The 22,519-nt window shown below is 33.3% G+C and overlaps 2 protein-coding genes and 1 non-coding gene across 3 annotated transcripts; 2 read left to right on the plus strand and 1 right to left on the minus strand.

The window, feature by feature from the left end:
* Positions 1 to 6,521: 6,521 nt before the first annotated feature.
* LOC145565977 (small nucleolar RNA SNORD96 family) lies at positions 6,522 to 6,610 on the plus strand. Its single transcript, XR_014095324.1, has one exon. It is a non-coding gene; the product is annotated as a small nucleolar RNA SNORD96 family (small nucleolar RNA).
* A 5,650-nt stretch (positions 6,611 to 12,260) lies between these two features.
* On the plus strand, positions 12,261 to 16,960 carry LOC145562189 (vacuolar histidine transporter YPQ3-like). The gene is made up of 12 exons (XM_081622384.1): positions 12,261 to 12,549; positions 13,077 to 13,119; positions 13,710 to 13,736; positions 14,244 to 14,342; positions 14,433 to 14,536; positions 14,639 to 14,831; positions 15,646 to 15,750; positions 15,860 to 15,955; positions 16,077 to 16,097; positions 16,198 to 16,256; positions 16,363 to 16,453; positions 16,607 to 16,960. The coding sequence occupies exons 1-12, from the start codon at positions 12,296 to 12,298 to the stop codon at positions 16,709 to 16,711; spliced, it is 1,197 nt and encodes a 398-aa protein (XP_081478510.1). The 5' UTR covers positions 12,261 to 12,295; the 3' UTR covers positions 16,712 to 16,960.
* A 353-nt stretch (positions 16,961 to 17,313) lies between these two features.
* On the minus strand, positions 17,314 to 20,588 carry LOC145562190 (putative galacturonosyltransferase-like 1). The gene is made up of 2 exons (XM_081622386.1): positions 19,793 to 20,588; positions 17,314 to 17,695 (listed from the first exon to the last, which is right to left on the minus strand). Exons 1-2 carry the CDS (start codon positions 20,442 to 20,444, stop codon positions 17,340 to 17,342), a joined length of 1,008 nt encoding a protein of 335 aa, XP_081478512.1. The 5' UTR covers positions 20,445 to 20,588; the 3' UTR covers positions 17,314 to 17,339.
* Between the last annotated feature and the right edge of the window lie 1,931 nt (positions 20,589 to 22,519).

A 22,519-nucleotide genomic window follows, 5' to 3' on the forward strand; every position in this document is an offset into this window, starting at 1 on the left:
ATCTTGCACTGTGGTACATCTTTCGCACACATTGATGGAATATACAACCTTTTCAAAGAGACTGTCTAACAATTTATTGTAGCGGTAAGGATTATTTTCATCTAATTTACTTAAACGCATTTGAAGAATTGACAACCGTTACGATTTCGGACAAATTTTTACCAACGAACTGATAATTGGACAAAAAATTATTACCTTTTTGATAAAAAAAAAATAAATCTATAACCCTTATAAAAGCCTCAACCACCCTTACTATTCCCAATTTACTGTTCCTTATGAACAGAAAATTGACGCTACTGCCCTTCCCTTACCTTAGCACCAAATTACGCCCTTGCCCTTAGCCCCCTTCACTGATTGCCCAGATTGCCAGGGTAGTTTGGTCTTTTTGTTTTCGCATCCCAGCTGTTCTTTGTAATGGTGCCATTGGACTTTCCTATCCTGCTTTATTCCATATTTCCATCTTCCATCTCTCCCCTCGATTGAAGCGCACATTCTGAATCCTCCATTGGAGCTCCTTCTTAGCTCTCTTTCTTCCTTTGAAGCAGCTTTTGAGGTACGCTCATAATTTATTTAATTTAATCTACCCTCATTGCCATCCCCTTTCCCTCTTTCCATGGCTGACGCTAGGGTTTTTTAGTTCATTGAAGCAGTTTCCGAGCTTTCCCTCAGCCATTGAAGTGTTTGCTCAATTAAGTCGTAATTTTTTCCCCTTTTTTTTGTTGTTTCAATTTCACCCTTCTTTTCATCTCAAATTCCCAGAAAAAGTAGAGGATTTTTTTTTTTAAAAAAAAAAGAAAAAAAATTTTTGGTTCGAATTTATATTGCGGGAGAAAAAGGGGGAGTAAGAATGTTGGAATTGAGAGATTACACTTGCTTCCCACCTTTTGTTGTTGTTGTTTATGCTACCCTTGCTTATGTTGTTGCGGCTATTTCTGCAATTGCGTTTTTTCAGGTAATTTCTGTTCTTAATTTTTATTAAATTATAAAAAAGTACTTTGTATTAATTAATTGTTTTGTACTAATTTGTTATTTTGTGTGATTTTTGTTTTTGGGTGCTTGTTGTTTTTGTGAAATGTGGTTGTTTATTGTTTTAGTTGGGTGATTTGATGGATTTTTTTACTTTTTGAATGTGGGTTGGTTTAGCTTGAGCTTTTATAAGGGGAATGAGGCGGTAGTACTTTTGGCTTTTTGAGCTTTTATTTGCAATCATACTTACTGGACCTTGTGTTGTTAATAATGGGAAAATTAGTGATGAATGGTGTTTGAATTTGATTGATATTTTCGAGATTTTGAGTGCAGCATTATGAGAGTTAGTTTAGGGAAGTAGAAGAAATAGCAAGTGTTTGGTGAAAGATTCCTTTTGTGTTTTGAGGAAATATAAGATTTGTTCTTTCTTTAAAGATTGTAATATCAGATTGATCCTTAGCTTCCTTTGGGACTGAAGCCAATGTGATTGAGGAAAAGAATGCATTGGAACATATGAAGTGAATTCCAGATTGTGTGTTTGTATTACTTGTTCATTTAGGTTTGAATTTCTTTGAGCATTGGTGAGGACCCATTAATGGCCTGTAATGGTAAAATTATCAGAATTTGGGGGTTTAGATTGTCAGTTTTGTCTAGAATGCATTGGCACATATGAACTAAATTCGACTCTCAAATCCCTCGTCTTAACTCATGAAGTTGAATGGTTACCAAAAATAGATTGCTGGGAATGCAATCCTTTTAGAAACATTGGACATATACTGATATACGTTGTACCTGCATTGTTGTTTTTTTCAAATATCTAAGCTATCAGATGTCGGGAAAGCTCATGGAAGCAATTGTGTAGAAAGCTCTGAATTTTATGATAAAATAGAGAATGAATTATTATTCTTAATTTGTTGATTGCTTGGTATTTCTAATGTTGAAAGAAATAGATTGGTAGCAGCAAATGCTTAAGCTTCTCACTTAATGTTTTTCATTTTGTGATGACTTCAGAACATCGTTGGTGAGGAAGCAGGCAAAACTGTCATACAAGAATACTTGAGACGAAGGGGCTACTCACCATCACCTGAAGCAGTTCGTGCTTCTGCTTCCAAATTACAGGCGTATGTCAAGCCAAGTGCTGATGAAGGCTTGACCTAGCCAAGAAGCCATCCAGGGTACAGAAAGAGGCTTCAGCTTCTAATAACCAAAATAGTAAGGTAAAAATTCAGAAAGAGTTTTTTTTTTTCTATTACGATATATTATTTGTTTTCATTTCCTCTTGCAATCAAAGGCATGAAGGATAATCACATATTTTGTCAAGCTTCACTTTGAATTTTGGACTTAGACACCTTACTGCATATTGTTAAACTCCTTACTGTTAGTGAGAACAATAATTTAACTTATAGCTCATTTTGAGGATGATACTAAAATTGATGTTATTCTTTTCCAGGTTATTGCCTTACTCACTCAGCTTGGAGATGAATAATGGTCTGGTGATCATTTCAATTTCAAGGACCAGCAGGTCATATTTTACTCACTACGGGTCCCCTTGCACCAATATTTTGGTATCTCCTCAGTGCAGCACGAGTGTATTCAACGAGCTATTTTGGGTATGGACGTCATTTGCCAAAATACTATTTATCGTTCATGTATATTTGTTAGTGTAGACAATTTTCATTTTGTAAAGGTGGAGTATTGAACAAACAGTTATATATTTGGTGAAAGTATAAAAGGTCATACTAATAATCTTATTGGTTTTGTAAAGTGAAGAGAATTTATATGAATTTTGGAACCTAATTTGATTATTGAGTCAATTTAGGGTCTTCTTTTACTGTAATTGAAGACCCACAAACCTCTGTTTGTTTCCCCCTTTTTTCTTCTCACTTTGGCTTCCATTTTTTTTGATTTGATTGGCAAAATTGCTCCCATTGTTGCCGACACCTCTATCGTGTACTGCCACAACCTCTCAAGTTTCAGTTTCCTCTAACGGCTTGATGAGGTAATTTGATTCAACTCTCATCTCCTTTTCTTTCCTAATTTAGAATAATAATGTTGAATGAATAGTGGGTTTTATGAATTGGTTTTGGTTTTATTTCTTATGGTGCGCTCCTCATGACGTGGTATGAATATTTCCATGAATATGTGTGTTTTACACACTCTGTTTCTACTGTTAATTGTGACCGATTGAATTTTTATGGTCTATGAGTAAGATTCATATGTGCTTATGCCTTGCTTATGAATGGTGTAATGGTAACTACTAAAATGATTAAAAGCATGTTGTTAAAAGGTTGTGCATAGAGTTGAACCAAGCAAAGTGTAATTGCTTAATTAAACTGAGATTTCACTTAATGTTGTCGATTAAGTTTACAATTTTTGCCTTTTCAATGGAGAAAGTTGTGTTGGTCACTTGGTCCTCGGTTGAATAAGGAAGGAGTAATTTTTGGTTTATTTTCACAGAATTTTAGAACGGGTTGATGTTAATTAGGTTTTCAATCAATGCCCTAGAATTTGGACTGGAAATTTACAATCAAACTGAGATCTTTGAAGTAATTTAGTCATCGATTTTGTTTTTTTTTTTTTTTTTTTTTTTTTTGGTTTCGCTTCACTGGTTCTGATTATGAAAAGAATGTCATTGGGTAATATAAACTCAAGCCTGTTAAATAATGTGTGAAACAGGGTTGAGGGGTGAAATTACCAATAGTTCTTGCTGACAACTAACTCTCTATTTTCAAGTTGCTGAGAAAAACAATGATGTGCAATTGCCAACATATATTGAGAGGTGAGTTCTTAAATAAAAAGTAATCTTTATGTGGTTTTCCCCTATTTAGCTGTTTGATTTTGACTGTTCACTTTTAAAGTGCATATCAGATAAATTTTTGTTATCATTGTTAAATAATTGGTTGAGTGTTAATACCTGATTTAAAAGTATTGATTCTTTATCAAATCTTGCGATCATGGCATATGGGTATGGATATGGGTGAGATTTTCTGTATTTTTTGCAATTAAATTGATTATTTTGTTTTATTTTTGTTTAATTAATTGGAATTTGGTATAATTTGATTTCATAATTATTGTTGTTATATTGACATTAATATCTTAAATTTTTGGAAAATAGCAGCTAAATTCTTGATTATCTCTTTATATGAATTGTTTATAGCTCTATTGAATCTAGATTTTGTTGGATTATAGCTCAATGTGAAAAAAGCCCACATTTTTTGTTAGTTTGGGGAAGGATTACATTCAATTAGAATTGTATTTGAGCCCTCATTGATGTGGTATTGTTGATTTAAAAAAGCAGGTTCACGCAAGGGAGCCCATACTTGATCTTCAAAATGTGAAATATCAGCTTGTGGATCCTTACTTTCTTAGGGCTTAATTGTTTGTATTTAACATGCAGAGGTAGCTTTGATTATTTTGGAACCTAATGTATTTGTTTTTGGTTAATGTTGGTTATGTTAAATCTATAATTTCTTATAAAAGTCCATAGCACATTTACTGTAGCACAAGATGAACTCCCAAATTTACTGTTCATTAGGAACAGGGAAATACCGCCCCTACCCTTTGCCTCCTTTCCTGAATCACCAAAATTTCAGGGGTAGGATTGTCATTTTGTATGAAGACTCTTCTGCCCCCTTTCCCTTTCTTTTTCCTTCCTTTCCCTGATTTTACTGTCTTCCTTTCATTTTCTTCACCTTTGAGTTGCTTTTACGTGCGTACCCTGAATACTCCATTGAAGCGTCTTCTTAGCTCTCTCTCCTTCTCCTTTGTGATGAATTAGAATCGTTTAAAGTAATCAAATTCATGTGAGATTTTTGAGAATTGGGGTAATTGATTTTTCAATTGACTTGGCAGCAACTTTAGGGTTTAGTTTTGCTGCAATTGGTAATTGCTTTTCTCTTTTCTCTTTTCTCTTTTTTGAAATTCTCCCCAAAATTGTTTGAATAAAATGTTGAGTTCTCGATTGAAGCGAGTTTTGATATATTTCTCTTCCTTTTTAACAGCTTATGTGCAGAAGATGTTTTCTCTTGTGATCATCGAATATCAATTTCACAATCTAGGGACTCCTGAAGAAAATCAAAAACTCCATTCGGTGGTGCAAGAGAAGGAGAACCTGGAAAGCGGCATCATCATCAGTTCGTCTCACGCCGCCGTCAACATGTCCACCGCTGATGATGATGCCGCTGTCCAGGTTCTCCTCTTCCTCTTGATTGTTTGCTCATATTTATCAATTTGCTTTTGGATAACTCATAATTGAGTGTTTTCAGAAACCCTAAAGTTCAACTTGCTAGATACATATTTTCATGAGAAATGTGACAAAACTGTTACAAATTGGAAAATTACCAAACATTTGTGCACAAACAATTCTGGAAATCTTAGACAATGAGGTTAATTGCTACTTTTTGTAATTTTTTTGTTTTTTAGCGAGAAACTTGAAATCAATTAATTTGGTTTGTCATGCAACAACACTTTCCCTTCATCTCCATTGAAGCGGCTTCTAATTTCTATCTATAATCCATTGAAACAACTTTCTGAGTTAAGGATGTTTTCTTTGTGTAATAATCGGATATCAATTTCACAATGTAGGATTTTTCAAAATATTTTTCGACTTTAATTGATTGTATATGAAGATTGATTTTTTTTTTTTTCAATTATAGTTTGTTAATGGATCGGAGCACAGAACAATTTTTTCGTTCTTTATTGATTGCTATTATTTTCGGTATTTTGCTATAACCTAACTCTTGATCTGGGATTCTGGGTTCCCCTAATTTTGTGAACCCTTTTGTCAGATTTGAAGTTTTTTTTGCTTCTGATTGTTGGGGATTCCAAGCTGAGGGTGTTGTTGCGTCCATTAAAATTTTGTTTCAGCAGAATTTCTGATATTGGGTGTACAGGATAATAACTTTCTGGATTTTGGGTGTTGAAGATCAAATTTATTTGATTGATGTTGACATGGAGGGATCCCGAGCAACCTGCAGATTATTACTTTGAAGTCGGACATGAAATTACAGATGCTCCAAAAATCAAGTTTAGGATTAAGGTTTGTTGGGTTTTTTTATTTCTTTTATTTTTTTTTTGGCTTTATTTTCAGTTGTTAGTAATTGAAATTGCTAATTGAATGTTGATTTCTTTCAATGAACATTGCTTTGTGCTGAAAATACATGATTTTGCCAATTGCAATGGTTGCATAAAATGATAGAATTATGGGTGTTTGGGGAAAATGTTGAATGCTTCTTGTTGATGTGCTTGGTTTATGAGCCGGTTTTCGGCTTTAAATTTGTATTGCTGGAGATATGATGATTGAATGGGTAGGATCTTGGATCTTATGTGTATAAACGATATAGTCAGACAGCTAACATTATGTCCGTATCCACCTGAACTTTGATAGACTTGAACGAGGTTTTTGAACAAAACTTTATAGCCAACAGATGCATTTCAATTAAATGCAATAGGCATCCTTAATCCTTTGAACATGATTAGTGTTTGTGGACTGCTATCTTTATGGGCTGTTTGGCATTGTTGAATATGATTTCATATTTTAATTTTTTAAAATTAAATAGCCAATGATGAAATCAGTTAAAAACACTATCTTTCAGGACTGATTAGCCCAAAGGCTTTGTTGAAAAAATCTGCAATTCCGAGGCTTTTTTAATTATTCAATTTGTTAAAGTTTTGATTTTTGTTCTTCATTTTAATAATATTTGATATTATTGTATTGCCCTTTTATCCTGTGATGGCAAGAAATATACTTTTGAGTTGGATGTTAACCAATTATGCTTGTTTTGGACATATTGGTATTTCCCTTGCTGATGAGCTGTATTATCTTCTTTTGACAATGCTTTGCCCAGATGTATCAAGATGGCAGTAGTTCATGATAATGCTGAAGGTATACTCTTTTTATTTTTTTTTACAATATCTTATATTCTCATGGTATTTTAAGTTGTTGGTATTCTTTGTGACAAGAATCAGCTTGCCTATATTGTTTATTTCTTCACTGCATTAGGACTCTTTGCTTTTGTATAAACCAAAATAGTGTAATTATCACGTATTTATCTGTTACAAACTAAATATCAATTTGGGTTTTATTGAAGTCTCTAGAATTTGACTACTTAGGAATAGTTTATACTTAATCCTTGTGGTGCCTTATTAGGTGAAAGATGTTTTTTTAGTTTTATGCTAATATGCAGCATTGAAAGATTAATATCAGGTTCATATTTGTTTATGCACCACTACTCCTATGTTATCCTATTATCTTGTTTGTGCTAGAACTTCAAATCACTGTGGATTGTGAGTGAACATCGTTTGTATCTTCAAAAATCTATGTTGATTTGTCTTAAATAGGAATCTCTTTGATGCACTAATTTAATTATCTTTTATGATAGAAAATTGAACTTTAATTAAAATTGTCTATCTTCTAATAACAATATAGTTGTAATAAAGGAAAATGATTGGTAAATATATACATTCATTCATTACAATGGCATTAAGAAGGACCTTAGTGAGCTTTTAAGTTCCCATTGGAAATTGGAGGGTTATTTTTATTAAGGAAGATCAAGGCAGAGCACAGTTCTATTACAATGCGAACTCGAGTTCGCCATTGCAGAGGGAGAGCAAAGGGAATATCCGTCAAGGTTGATATTTGATATTTTTCTTCTTGCATGTTTCATTCTCTATTTTTCTATTTCTAACCTGTTATATTCTATTGTTCTTCACTGTTATAGCAAACTAATCAATTAGATTCTCATATGGCCAGTGACATGCATGCTGCATTGAACTTGGATGATGGATTATTGGATATGATTTGTTGAGACGGCTATCACTTTGAGTCAGAATATCCCAAAACAGAACCATTGCATATATGGCTATCCCAATTGATCTCGACAATAGTTGCATGATAATTAGCATTTACCACTATGAGTTGTATTCTTTGGTGTCGTTGATTTAAGGTTATTAACCTGACAGACAAGCTGCTTCGTCTGAAGTAGAAATTCATGGAGGAGGATCAATCTGAATGACTAAACCACTTAACAGATATATGCAGTGAGGGTCACCTAGCATGAACACGAATCTGGTCTGAGTGTGAGGATCACCTAGCATCAGTCATTGGATGCACACAGGAAGATCTGACCTTTTTCAAGAGCAATGTTAGCCATTCTCCCCTTGGCGAGCTCTGTCAAGGCATGACTTCTCTATCTTGGTAATTATTTAATAATATACTCAAGCTGGACGAATCCTCTTTTGCCTTTGCTATTACTTGATTGATCTCTTGATTTGAATGAGATGTTAGTTTTTTATATTTAGCTACATTGGAACCTTAGGTGCATTGTTCTAAATATAGGTTCTGATTGTCTGTTTTATCTCTGGTGGTCAATTAATATTATTAGAGTTCTCATCTAAGTGACTATTAAGCCTTAAGAATATGAGCATGTGATAGTGTGATACTGCAAATTCCTTTATCTTCTACCATTGAACGTGGTTTTTAGATTATCCCAAATAAGTGAAAATGATTTTATTTCGTATATTTTCAGGTTTGGCTACTATTTGATCAGTTGAAATCAAATATTCTCATGATAATCACTCATCTGTGCACTTTGTATATTTCCTCTTTAAAATTGTAAATATTTTGTTCAATTACAGTTGTTTTGTATACAATCGGATAGAGAGTGGCTACAATAATGCTGGACAAAGTAGGAGCTGAACTGATGGCTGTCGGATATGGATTACATGCAGTAAACACTCTCAAATCCTCTCTAAATGCCGAAGGATGCTGCACAACATCTCCCTAGCCTACTAGAAGGAGCAGCAAGTATAACTCCAACTCTAAGCCGGAACTTCCTTCCATTTGACTTTATTCTGATGCACTGTCATGTAATACACTTCATTGAATTATACTGATTATCCAATGTATTCAGAGTAGTTAATAAGTTCCTTATTTCCTACAATATACTGTTTTGTGACTACAGATGACAGATGGGTTAGCTATGAAGCAACGAAAGAGATTCGAAAATTGGAATCAGGAACAAGTGTATTGTTGCTCTAACAGAACACACAATGTCGTAAGATAGACAAATATACAGGTTGTTGTTCTCAAGATCAAGTGCTTGTGTGATTGAAAATGTGTATAGGTGGATCCAAGTGTCTGGAAGAGTCAAAAGACTAACTTTTGTTTGTGGTGATGATATAACCAGGCTTTGGGGTATAATAAAATAGAGAGAAAAAGGTAATACCTTACTAACCTTAATGTTCTTATAATTATTAACTGGTTCACAAGTTTTAGATTCTAGAGCTTTTTCTTACTTCAGCTAATATGTTTATGTGCGTGGATGCTTCTTTCCGAAACTTGCTTTCGTTTGGGAGTTTTGAACACAATATTTTACTTCCTTATGGAAATGAATAAGGACCATCAATCTGGATATCTAGCTGTAGTAAAAGCTAACAACATATCTTAATTGTGTTTTTTTTTTTTTTTTTTTTTTTTTTTTTTTTTTTTTTTTTTTTTTTTTGGGAAGGCTCATATCTTAATTGTTCAGTGACAACTTAGTGGTTATTGAAGTATATCTTAAGCCATTCTTAAGGTGAATAGTTGGAGTTTTCTAATTTATATTGTGGCTACATAAAATTGCCTCTTTGCAATATTTCAGGTTTTTCTACTTGCATTCTTCTGTCGATTTAATTGAGCAACCACGAGGTGTCAATGGCAGAAAGTTGGTTATTTATTTGGAGATTGATTGGGTCTGGTCTGATTGTATTGAGTAGTAGAAATTTTGTAGATTTCAATTTGAAAATTTGAGGAAAAATTGTAAATAACATGTGCCATAATGTAAACAACTTTTATAATTTTTCGATTTTTCCTTGGCTGTTCAATTTAATACATTCTTATTTTTTTACAAAAATTATTATGTAAGTTGTTAAAAATTAACCCTTTTCTCATTTGTTAAACATTTAAATAAAATTCTTAATATTAGAAGATATTTTTGTTTATAAAATGAGGAAAGTTTGAAAAAAAAAAAAAAAAAAAAACATATATAGACAATCAATCAGTTTTAAGTTTCAACAAATTACTCATGTTATAATTAACAAGGAGCCTTAAAGATCATTGTTTACTTAGCATTGTCATCAACTTAATGAGGTTAAGTAATAGTTGTTAAGTAAATAATTACAAGCTAAGTATTTAGCGGTGTTACAATATGCAAAATTGTAAAATATAAGTACAAAAAGTACTTAATGAGGGAAGGGAAAAATCAAATTGAAAAATAGTTTTTGAAATTTGTAAAACATTAAGAAAATGGAGGAGAAGGTAAAGGAGAAGGAAAGTAATGAAACAAGTGAAAATGAGGTAAGGTGAGGTCAAAAGACGACAACACTAATAAGAATCTATAGTAGGATCATGCTAGGTTTGTACATTAATGTTTTTATGAGAAAGAGAGAGTACAACCTGTAATAAAATTGAGATAGATAAATTTCTTATAAACATGAATCCAAATGAATAAGGTACATATGCAAGTAGAACTTAACTATAAACTCTATCTGCAATTTGTTAAAAAAAAAATAAAAAGAGAAAGAGACCACATAAAAAGAGATTACTAAATAAAAGATAAAGAAGATAATTAGGGTATAAGTAAATAAATAAGATAAATAGAAGATTTTTACCTCGCTGGTTAAAGCCCTAAGACCTATTTCGTAAAACGACACAATAACAAGATATCTATGTTATAATATGTGAAAAACCTTTTAGATAACTGTTTAACAACTTAAACTTATAAATATGATAAACTTATTGATTATCTTGTAGTCAACATGAATGAGAGAGAGAGAGAGAGGGTTGCTTTTAACTTTAAAATTTTATGCTATACACTAATCTCAATAAGTATTGTACTATATACAAGATACTTATCCTAAAATTAGGATTCTAACACCTACTTGTCTATGTTCATTTTAATTTGAGTAAGGGTTGGTATTTCCTTTTACCAATCCTCCAATCGCCCTGATCGCGCCACCCAGTTTGTTAATCTTCCAATCGATTTGATCGCACCACCCAGTGTGTCAATCCTCCACTCAGTCCTCCAATCGCCTTGATCGCACCATCCATTTTGTTAATCCCCCAATCACCTTAATCGTACCACCCAGTATGCCAATCCTCCACTGAATCTTCCAATCGCCTTGATCGCATCACCCAGTTTTTCAATCCTTCAATCGCCTTGATTGCACCACCCAATTTTCCAATCCTTTAATCGTCCTGATCACGCCAAGCCCCATTCATCATATGTATTCATTAAATACCGATGCAACAATCACAAATCATAAAATTTTTATTTCCCGTCTAATTTCATGAAATTGAAGGAGCACTAGCTACTAAAAATTACTAACATATACCGTGAGTAATTTGTTGAAGCTACCTTACTAATCACATATAAAGGGAATAAACAATCAAATAATAACTAACACTATTTACAGGTGATAAATCAACATCTAATCAAACAACTTACAAAATAATAACAAATTAAGATCACCTAGATTAAAATGTAGCAATAAATTCAATTCAATCAACACACGTATATTACACTACTACTTCCTTCGCAACATAATCTATTCCATCAGATTTCAACTTTGATCAACGCTAACAACTATTACTTAACCTCATTACAAATAAAACATTAGCGATGTTTAAAGGTTTTCTAAAACTGCCCACTCTGGCCTCTATGTCTGCATCATTATTTACTATAACTAAAGTGATCATTAGCCAAATTAAATTTAAGGCTAGCCAATCAGAGCAAAAGAAAATCGACAAACAAAACGCAACTAATTACATTAACACATAAACTACGACTAATTATACACTAATCACCGAGGTGAAATCACATTGGGGGACCGCGCGCGTAGCGCGCGGGCCAACAACTAGTAAAATAAAATCTAACGACCCCTGAGGAAATGGACGAACATCTACACAACTTGTGTAGATTAAGTGAAAACTTAATTGTAAAACTAAAGAAAAATAAGGAATAAAAAATTTAGAAAATTCTAGAAAAGAGGAAGGGAGAGGGAGCGTTATCCACCATTATATATGTATCATGTTTAAATCATATAAATTATATTCATTTTTTTATAAGTTTAGAAATAGACAAAAGGACAATAATATAGACATAATTTGATTTTAACCCCAAAACTTTAACCAACTAATTTATAGCATCGCACTAAATTACACTCCATACGTACATTTGTAGAACAAACAGAGTATTATATTAATAAAAGACTAAATAAGTAAGCCACAACTCAAGTGCTACATAAAATCACACCCATTCACACGAAAGAAGGGTAAACGAAAAGAGAGAAAATGAAGGCGAAATACAGGGGAGCATCTTCAAACAGAGCAATATACTGTTGGAAAGAGAACAAACCATGTTCGAGATGGGTTCAGAAATACTTCAAAGATTGCCTTTGTAATGTTAGAGATGATCTTTCCTTTGGTTTTGGTATTGTCAGTTTAATAGCTTGGGCTGTTGCCGAGGTTCCTCAAATCATCACTAATTTCCGCACCAAGTCTAGCCATGGTGTTTCTCTTCTCTTCCTTATCGGTTGGTTTCTTGGGTATGTAATTCTCTCCCTTCATTTTTCTCTATTGCTCCATTGATTCGGAATTTATTGTCGTATTGATATTGTAATTTGAACTAGTCAATGTGGTTATGGTAGTCTAATCCAATATGAGTCAGCAAAATGAGTATAAAACCTATTCCTGAACCTCAATCATTCATTTAAGCTATTTCTTAGGTCCAGGAATATGTTTTATACTCTATCGGCAGTGGATCTCTGCTTGTTCAGCTCGACTTGTGGCCAGCCCTATATATAAGGAAACAACAAGCTAGTAGAACGCTCCATTCGGGGGGACAAGGATGCACCTACCATATTTCGAAACGGGAAAACAAAATCATTTCTGTTATCTATGCAATAGTAGTGGCAGTAATTTATTAAGATCTTACTTAATTAAGAGTTACAAGTACTAATTGTTTTTGTATACATAAATGGTAGGTATATAAAAAATTATATAGCTATTGTTTTGAGTGTGACAAGTTGCATATGTGCATGTAACAATTTAATTTTTTAATGATTGTTTTCAGAGATATATTTAATCTAGCGGGGTGCCTTCTGGAGCCGGCTACGGTGAGTAATCTTCATTCCTAGATATTATTTTATTTCAAGCTTTGAACTTGGACTTCATTCTTTCAAAAAAAAAATAAATAAATAAAAAAAAAATAAAAAAATTAATTGATCAAAGTAGGAAAATTAATACTCTGTATAAAACAGAAGGAGTAACAATTACTCCATAAATAATTCGAGTACTTGTGTTACGTAACATTACAATAAATTATTTAGAAACGGAGGGAGTAATAGTCCATATATTCCATATTGTATTAAAGGCAAAATACTCCGTAGCATACACCGGGAAGTGAAAGCTTATAAGAGTACATGTTGTCATGTAAGCAGTTGAGTGTTGACATGATGACATTCACACTTACACCAAAGTTAAAAATAATTTACCTTTTTTATGTTATTTTCTTCTTTCCCTCAATAATTTTGTGTTTTAGTGCTTAAAAAAATCATGATCATGTATACTAGTAAAGAATTTGTTATAATTATAGTTTGAATTCTTAATTTGTCGAAAAAGTGTCAATGTTTGGCGTTACGCCTTAAGTGCTTTGATTTGTTTGGTTGTTAACTAAATTAAATTTTGTTTGTATGTGATTTTGCAGCTGCCAACCCAGTTCTATACAGCTTTGGTTAGTATCTCGTTATTCTCGTCCTAACTCCTCAGTTTTCACTACTTATTTTGGATTAAAAAAAATAAAAAATAAAGGTCATTTAAATTGTTATGTTAGCATGATTAAAATTTAAAAGAAAAATAGTTGAGTCAAGAATATCCCCTACATAATTGTTTTTATGCTTCTTGACTGCTTCAAAAATCAAAACTGTACTATAGGAGGTATTATTCCCCTAGGCATTTTTGTGCCAAAATGTTCACTCTGTGTTAGTAGACAGAACGATGCACTTGGTCCAGGGCGCCGCGCATATCACTCCTGAGATATTTTGATTATGTTGGACTGATGAACTTATCGAATGATGCATTCATATGGTTTATAAGAAATTATATAGATGCCGAAGTTTATGATGGGATTATACTCAAATTCAATACTCATTTGCCACCTTTGTTATGTATATAAACAATAAGGATTTTAATTACCTGCTATTTTGAAATAAATGGAATTGATACATTATATTTTTCGCAGTTTTACACAATTAGCACAATAGTGCTAGTGTTGCAGAGCGTGTACTATGATTACTTCTATTCGTGGTGGAAATGTCGTCATGATAAAGTCCATACCGTGGTAATTATATATGTCTTACGTTAACTGACTAATTATTTGTACATTTTATTATGTTGTCATGTTGGTTAAATAATGTTGATAATATTATAGGTTGATCAAGAAGTGAAAAAACCATTGAATCCGAAGCCAACAGATGAGGCAGGTATCCCAATTCCGAGTTCTCCAGTTAGAGCACCAACACGAAGATACTACATGTACGTAAAGTTGTAGATAATCCTAGAAAATCAGCTAGCATCCAAACATGTTGAACTAAAAGATTAGCTGAACATATTATTCGTGCAATAATCTAAATGCAGGTCAGCAAGGTCTCTAGCTGGGAGTGACACACCCCCATTCCGATCTTATCTGAGGTCGGGCCCTAGGAGCGGTCCCTCAGCAGTGGGGCTCGACGACCACTCATCTTCAGATGATGAAGAGACTAATCCTATTCCCATACCTGCTAAGAGAGGTACCACAGGCACTAGCCTACCGCGACAAATTCCACGTCCTGTAAGTTTTCACTTCTTTTTCAAAATATTTTAGGTTTACTCATTTTGCCACTTGTGCATATTTTCTGGTGCACATTCATGAACTAATCTCTATTCCAGCTTAGCTGCTTATGAATTTAAAAAACAAGTCATTTTCATTATCTTGCACACTTTGTATTTCCTATGCTATATTTATGAAAGTACCCTTTATGTATATATAATATATTGACAATAATGTAAAAATGAAGTCCAAGGTTTTGCATGAAAACAATCATGAAATTATTGGTCCCCATCACATAATAATTGACACATTGGTGCTATAAAGGTTGTCTTAGTCAGCTTCTTATAAGACCCTTAACTTGATGTTGTATTCGAAAAGTTGTAGCAAAACTCTGTTTGTTAGATTTGTTGAAGATGTTTGTTACCTGCAAGACTCGTACAGTACTTAAGATCTTGTATGTTGATTGATTTGAGTGTTATTGACTGAAGAGAATCGAGATAAGAATGTATCAAACATTTTGTCTAATTAATTAAAAATATAATATTGTAGTCACTGAAAGTTACGTTCGTTGTCCTCAAGTTAGTGCGCATATATATGTGATGATTGCCGACTAAAAGCAAAAGAAACTTATTGAGAAAATTAAACTTAATGCAGCCTAAGATACTGAGGATTAATACAAGAGGACAACTATTTAACATTCTCATTATGTCATGAATCACAAAGCATTTTTTGTTAAAAATCGAACTTTCTGAAAAGATTTTCTTATCTATCAATAGTATACTCAGTCACATAGCATCTTATTTCATTTATTCTTTTGTCCATTGCCTTTTGGTAGGCTGCTCGAGGAGCAATGGTGGCCGTGTCTGTTAATTTGCCAAGTGGGGGCAATGCATTATCAGAAGCTTACAGGGGCTTTACAGGGAGGAGGATGTTGTTAAGCGTACGCCTATCCATTTCCAACAACATATAATCTCAAAACTTAACTCGTACTTGTGATATCGTTCAATATGAGACATTAAGATCTTATTGAGACTAATCTACATATGCAGGAACATGCTGCTGAACACAGTGCAGTGGGTCAATGGTTGGGTTGGTTGATGGCTGCTATTTACATGGGTGGCCGGATTCCTCAGATCGTTTGGAATGTGAGCCATACTTCATTACTTCCTAATACTAAATCATTTTACACTGCTTGATTTTATTTTGATTTGTTCCTGCAACACTATTTGATACTAACAAGCATTATTGCTGTCTTTTATTGACCAGATCAAAAGAGGAAGTGTGGAGGTAATATTTGTCATGGGACCTTATTAAATCAGTTGTAACGTATAGTTCCTCTTTATCCTGTTTTTATGATGGATAACTCTGCTGTCATATGCTTTTGTAGGGCCTGAATCCACTGATGTTCATGTTTGCACTTATCGCTAATGTCGCCTATGTTGCAAGGTATTCTTTCTGACTCCTCTCTTGTTAGTACTTACAATCAGTATCACTGTTATTTGGTCAAACGTTCTAAACTTCACACTACTTTACCTCTCTATAACAAATGCAGCATATTGGCAAGACATACAGAATTCGAAGAAATCAAAGCCAACATGCCTTGGTTGCTGGATGCTGTCGTTTGCGTGGTGCTTGACCTATTTGTATCCTTTATTTTCCCTTGGTTTTAAATTTCAATACCTGTTTCCATTTCTTAGAAATCTCAACATTAGTAGCCCAAGGTCTTGAATCATACTAATGTATAAATACATGTTGAGAAAACGGTTTGTTATGCCTTGACACTGCTTCTTTTCAAGATAATCATGCAGTATGTGTACTACAAACACATGCGAAGGAGGAGTACTAGGGCGGAAGACCAGGAATTCTACTACGAGGAAGCGCCAAAGCCAATTGTATCCTAGCTGTAGCAGTACATATACAACCGTTAGAAAGATGAAATTTGAGCTTATAATAGGACCTGAGGATCATGAGCAACTGTATTCTTACTTCCTGTATCAATGTCTAATGTCACTACGCTAACGGTGTTTAATGTTCTGTAAATGCTAACGAACAATCATGAACAAGCTTGTCATAGTTTTTATGGTGCTTGTATACAATTTGCTCACAATCATTAACTCAAATATTTCAGATGCCAGTTAAGTATTTTTAAACTCGGGCTTGAAATAATGTACTACGTGTGTGACTATCTATGTCGGATGAAGGAAAGTAGTTACTATATAAATATACTGTCTAATACAAGTAATTACGTAACAACCATAGTTACTATATAAATATACTGTCTAATACAAGTAATTACGTAACAACCATACAAATTGAACCTTTAATTCTAATGCGTACGTTTACACGTTTTCTCTCGTTATCAACAAGTTGATGATAACCAAGCTCATTTTTGTATTTCTACAACTTCAATACGTTGGAAGTTACTTGTAAAAATAACAAAACTTACGTATACATATAGTATGTTATATGCATCCTAACATCCCTACCTATAGATGATAGAAAGTAAATAAAAAGGTACTGTTTTTTTTTTCAGGAATCAAGTAAAAAAGGTGTCTGCAACAAATCATAAGGGGCCCAAAGTGAGTCCAATGGACAGGGCCGTTTAGCATCTAAACGGGCCCAAGGCTTACCTTTACCACTCCAATGTAAAAGACTAACTGGGCCTGGATGTAGGTCCCTACAAAGCCCACGAAAGTTATCGCCACCAAGCCCATGTTGGTTCCAACGATGATCAACTGGGGCTATTTTCCCAGCAAAAACCAATAAAAAAGGTGGTAATGAGCCCAATTCATAAATCCTCATTCTTTTTTGTAATTCCATCCATTCTGTAATTTTTGTTGTGTAATCTCCATTTCTCCATCTCTCTAAATCAATCACCATCACACCTGTCCAAATTTTCGTGGTTGAAAAATATCATCGTCAGCTGATATGAAATTAACTCTATTTGTCTTGCACCTAGCAGCTTTGTACAAGTATATATTTATAACCCAACCTACTAAAGCCGTATGGGCTTACATGATTTATTGAAGGTGACAAGATTTATATTGATGCAAAACGTTTCTAGGTTTATGTTGTTTGTAGAGTTGTAAAGAGAAGTTGTCGATGACTTAGAGTTTACAATTTCGACTCTCAATAAAGATATTACACTCTAATAGAACCTAAAATCGGTCTATATATATATATATATATATATATATATATATATATATATATATATATATATGGAACATATAATCAAACATGTTACTTACAAGTTACAACTAACATAGATCAAATAAAAGTTCAAAATACTAGCTAGGCCCAAATAAAGTTGATTATAGTAAGATAAACCTATGTAAAAATGAGTAGCATTATGTCATGCAGCATCACCAATCACTAGTCAATCTATATCGTAGTATTATAGATTATAAACGTTACTTTTGAACCCATATTTATCTTTTCACGTCGGACACTTCCCTTCCCACTAGAAAATATCTCAGCACTAGTTGATGTTCAATAATTGACAAGAGAACTTAACTCCAATCCTACATTAATTGTCTCAATTGACTTTTTAGGCAGGGCTATCTAACATATGTTCAAGCATACCCATATCAACAACAGTAGTAACAAAATTTCTTCAGTACTTATACCGATATAAATCCATTACATCTAGTATTTTGATTGTCAATTGTTGAAATATTTGTTAAAGGACCAACCTAATCAAAAGTTTAAGCTGATAGTTGAAACTCGTAAATATGTTTTATACTCTATCACGCATTATTCACGCCCCTTCATACGAGAACCCATTGGGCTTAAAGTGTGGAGGCAGCATGGGCCCTCCTCATACCCTGCGTTTAATATTCCACTTTAAAAGGAGGGGTGGATAAGATTCGAACCCATGACCTTTATGTCATGTTGGCTCTAATACCATGTTAATATAAAATATGAACTTGTATTTTCTCCACGAGTATCTGATGGACATATCTATATAATAAACTCTTAATTTTATCGTACATTTTCCTCAAAATCATAGATAGCTTATCACGTGTTTAGAAGAAACATTCGGTCCCTTAATTTCTTAATTGTCCAATGTTTTAACAAATAGTAGAAGATACTACTATTATTAGAATTTCTGCCAACAGCTTATCAAAGGTGGTATACAACTCTCATCGCATTATTCCTGTAAAGCAGAAGTTTTAGATTCCCAACTCTCTGATATGATAATATCACCAACTAGCTAGAGACTAAAACACTATCGTACAAGCATCTCCAAGACCCCTTCACTCGTAAAACAATCATATCAACCTAAAATTTTCTTTCCAATTACAGTTTCTTCTTTTAACCTTTTAACTCTATATACCTCGAGGTACATGATATACCCAATCTCTTACTTATTTCGAAAAATGAAAACAAGCATAAAGAGCATATAATACTTGCCTATAAAAAAGAACAGAGAGAATATAATCTCGGTAACATTTATTAGATCACTTAGTGACATTATTGAAATATGATGTTCTAATATGTCAAAAAATTAAATATGCCATCTACAATTGACGTAATAGAATCTAGCATAAAATATTTAATTTATGTCTATCAAAAACTTCAGCATCCTTACTAAAAGGCTGATTCAATACTTAATTAGATTTAGTACTTGTATAATTAAATGAAGGGATAAAATCAATGTATTAATTACTTCAATTCGGAATCTAATCTATGTTAAAATAAAGATGGATCCGCAATTTCGCACTCAATAGTCGTGTGTGTTGCCTTAACATGTGCAACTAGTCAACTTATTAAGTGTACCGTATTCTGCTCTTCTCGACTTAATTTAGTCGTACTTATTATAACTTATTTTTGCTAAACTTAACTTATGTTTGCGATTATTTTTTTTCTTTTCGCTTATATTTGATGAAAAGTTATTTTAATAAGTCGAGTAGAACACATTTGTATTTGTATAGCAAATAAATCAAAAGGTAAAGATGTTAGAAAAAATAATGGCATACCTGTATTAAAGTAGCAAGCTTTTCTGCCTTCAAATGTCATAGACAAAGCAGGATTAGCCCAAAACGACGGCGTAAAATACGTTCTGAAATTAGCGTTACAATATTCCGGAGCAGCCAAAACAGCGGTTTCTCCAAGAGAAGTAGCAGCAAGTTTACCAATATCATCAACCAAAACAACATCATTGTCAAGATACACCACGCGCTTCACACGCTCCGGCAAAAGGGCAGCTAAGTAATTTCTCGCGTAGTTTAACGGGCAGTCGAGGGATGACCGTATAGACGTGGATATAAGACCAGCAACATTGGCGTCATCTAATGAGTACATGTAATACGTGAGGTAAGGAAAGGAGGTGGCTATTGTACGGTTGAGATCACGACTCGTGGCGGTGGAGGAGACCGATATGAAGTGGAATCGGAGGTTATCAGGGCAAGTGGAGTGGTGGAGGATTGATAAGATCGCGGCCATAGAGCCACGGAGGTACGTGGCGTCTAGGGTCATTGCAATGTGGACGGTTTGATCATTGTTTACACAATTTGGGGAGTTATAGAATTTAGGTGCTTCTTTGAATTCAAGGGCGGAACTAAGGTCAAAGATTGTGGAAGAGAACGATAGTAAGAATATGGTGATGAAGAGTGTTTCGAGTCGAGTCATAGTTACATGATCGACTTGGTAAGCAAGTGAGGAAGTTGTGAATGTAGTGTAGTGTGTTGATGTAGTGTGAAATGATTAGTGACAAAAGTATAAGTAAGGAGTACAAGAAGAAGTATAAAAAGGGAAAGGGAGGAAAAAAGGAAAAGAGATGCTTAGGTGTTGAGTGGTGTTTGTTGCAAACTTTAGCTTTGAATGCGCGTACATGAATAGGGAGGTCATTTGGTTGAGGAAAATGAAAATGAAAGGGCGGGCCAATTCATCAAGAAATGTGGACCAATGGGTTGTTTACTAGTCAAAGCTTTTCATGATCTATGTAAATGTAAACATGTTCATTTCTTTGCTTATCATCTTTTGGAGTAATTTGATGGTGCATTACTAGTACTAGTTTTTATTAATGGACCAATTGTAACGCACAATCACACATGATATAGTTTAACTACGGAGTACTATTTATGTCTCTCTAAGATTGTCTCATGTGACAATTTTTACTTTTCTAAAACTTGGTTAAAATTTTGGCATGTGACGCTGTAATTTTGTCATTTTCTTGATTTTTATCTTTTTTTCTCTCCTTTAAAAAGAAAATTTAGTAACTGAATTGGGACAAGCTTAAAAGAACAGGAAAATTAGTTGATAAGAAGCATGGACATCAATGATACTATAGTATGTTTATTACTAAAGCAAGTAAAAATGTAATAGAGTACCTCTTACTTTACAAATAAATGAATAATACTACTTTGTCCTTCAATTTTCACCTTGCAAAATTCCAAAAAAGGTAAGGTTTGGTGAAACCGAACCTTAGTGTACATTTTTTTAACTGTTGTCAAACACTAACAAGTTCAAGTCATAACAAAAATGATTGGAAGCACTTTTTGCATTTTGAAAGGTTTCATTTGAGGCTCATTGGGAGGGAAAGAGTGAGGAAGGATTTAAACGCATTATATCCTTGATCATAGAATACCACCACCATATTTCTCCGGTAAAGCCAATATTCTCATATTTCCTTTTGAGTTAACAACTTAACATAGTGCTTACAATCTTTTTTTTTTTTTTTTTTTTTTTACGCACATTAAAAGACAAAGTTATCAACTTCTTTATCAATTTTTATTATCATAACTCGCAGTATTTGGTGAATTTTTATTTCCAATTTCAATCAAATGACCACTAGAATTATGAGACGATTTTCAAAGGAACGGAGAGAATTAAAAAGGGAATATGTTAGGGTTATGACTTGTAACTTTTTGTGAGAATGTGTTCCCTTCGAATCTCCCCTTATTATAAATATTATTTCAACTTTCTAGATTATACTACCTCCGGTTCTTATTACTCACAATAAAGGAATATTTTATGTCTCACAAATAATACCCCTTTGTTGCAAGTAATTAAAACGGGAGGTAGTAGGTCATATTAAAGGCTGAATTTAGTTACATCTCACCAGTCATCACTCTAGCTATACTAAACACACAATTACCCAAACACACATTATAATCCCGAGAATGTGACTCGAAATAACAATCTATATCAAAATTTGGGTTTATTTAATCTATGTCAGAACTCAGAATATTTAGCAACATTAATTATTCACAAAAGTTCAACCCTTGTTTCTTAATTGATGGAGGTCAATTGGTCAAATTTTACGTTTGTTTTTCAATTACTTTTCTTCGATGTGACCTTTTAGCTCATTAGAAAAGTTTTTCACAAAAGTTCAACCCTCATATGCTTTATGGATTTCCACTTCAATAATGTGTTTTTCACAACAAAAATGCATTATTATTGGATGCCATATCACACCTACAAGTGATAATAAATGAATTGGATATGGTAATGAAATGAAATAAAATAAGATAAGGAGAGATTATGAATTATAAAACACTAATTGCACCGATCAACACGCGACTATTTTATTATCATATATTTTCAAATTTTTAGCCATTTAAGAAATGCATTTAATATTTATAAGCAACTCTTAAGATCGTACATATCGTAATAGATAGAACAATAAGAAAGAAAGTGGACAAGCAATGTCATCGACATACTAAAGAAGGAAAAAGGACAAGTAAATGAGCAACAAAATTCTC

Source organism: Chenopodium album, chromosome 10 (assembly GCF_948465745.1).
Source record: "Chenopodium album chromosome 10, dcCheAlbu1.1, whole genome shotgun sequence".
NCBI lineage: Eukaryota > Viridiplantae > Streptophyta > Magnoliopsida > Caryophyllales > Amaranthaceae > Chenopodium > Chenopodium album.

What these genes read in the sequence shown, in the direction of transcription:
- LOC145562190 (XM_081622386.1), bottom strand. Translation starts at nt 20,444, where the DNA reads ATGACTCGACTCGAAACACTCTTCATCACCATATTCTTACTATCGTTC. An exon ending in AGCTTGCTACTTTAATACAG is followed by an intron (nt 17,696 to 19,792) that starts GTATGCCATTAT and finishes AAATTTGGACAG; the next exon opens with GTGTGATGGTGATTGATTTA.
- LOC145562189 (XM_081622384.1), top strand. Translation starts at nt 12,296, where the DNA reads ATGAAGGCGAAATACAGGGGAGCATCTTCAAACAGAGCAATATACTGT. An exon ending in CCCAGTTCTATACAGCTTTG is followed by an intron (nt 13,737 to 14,243) that starts GTTAGTATCTCG and finishes TATTTTTCGCAG; the next exon opens with TTTTACACAATTAGCACAAT. An exon ending in GGAGGAGGATGTTGTTAAGC is followed by an intron (nt 15,751 to 15,859) that starts GTACGCCTATCC and finishes CTACATATGCAG; the next exon opens with GAACATGCTGCTGAACACAG.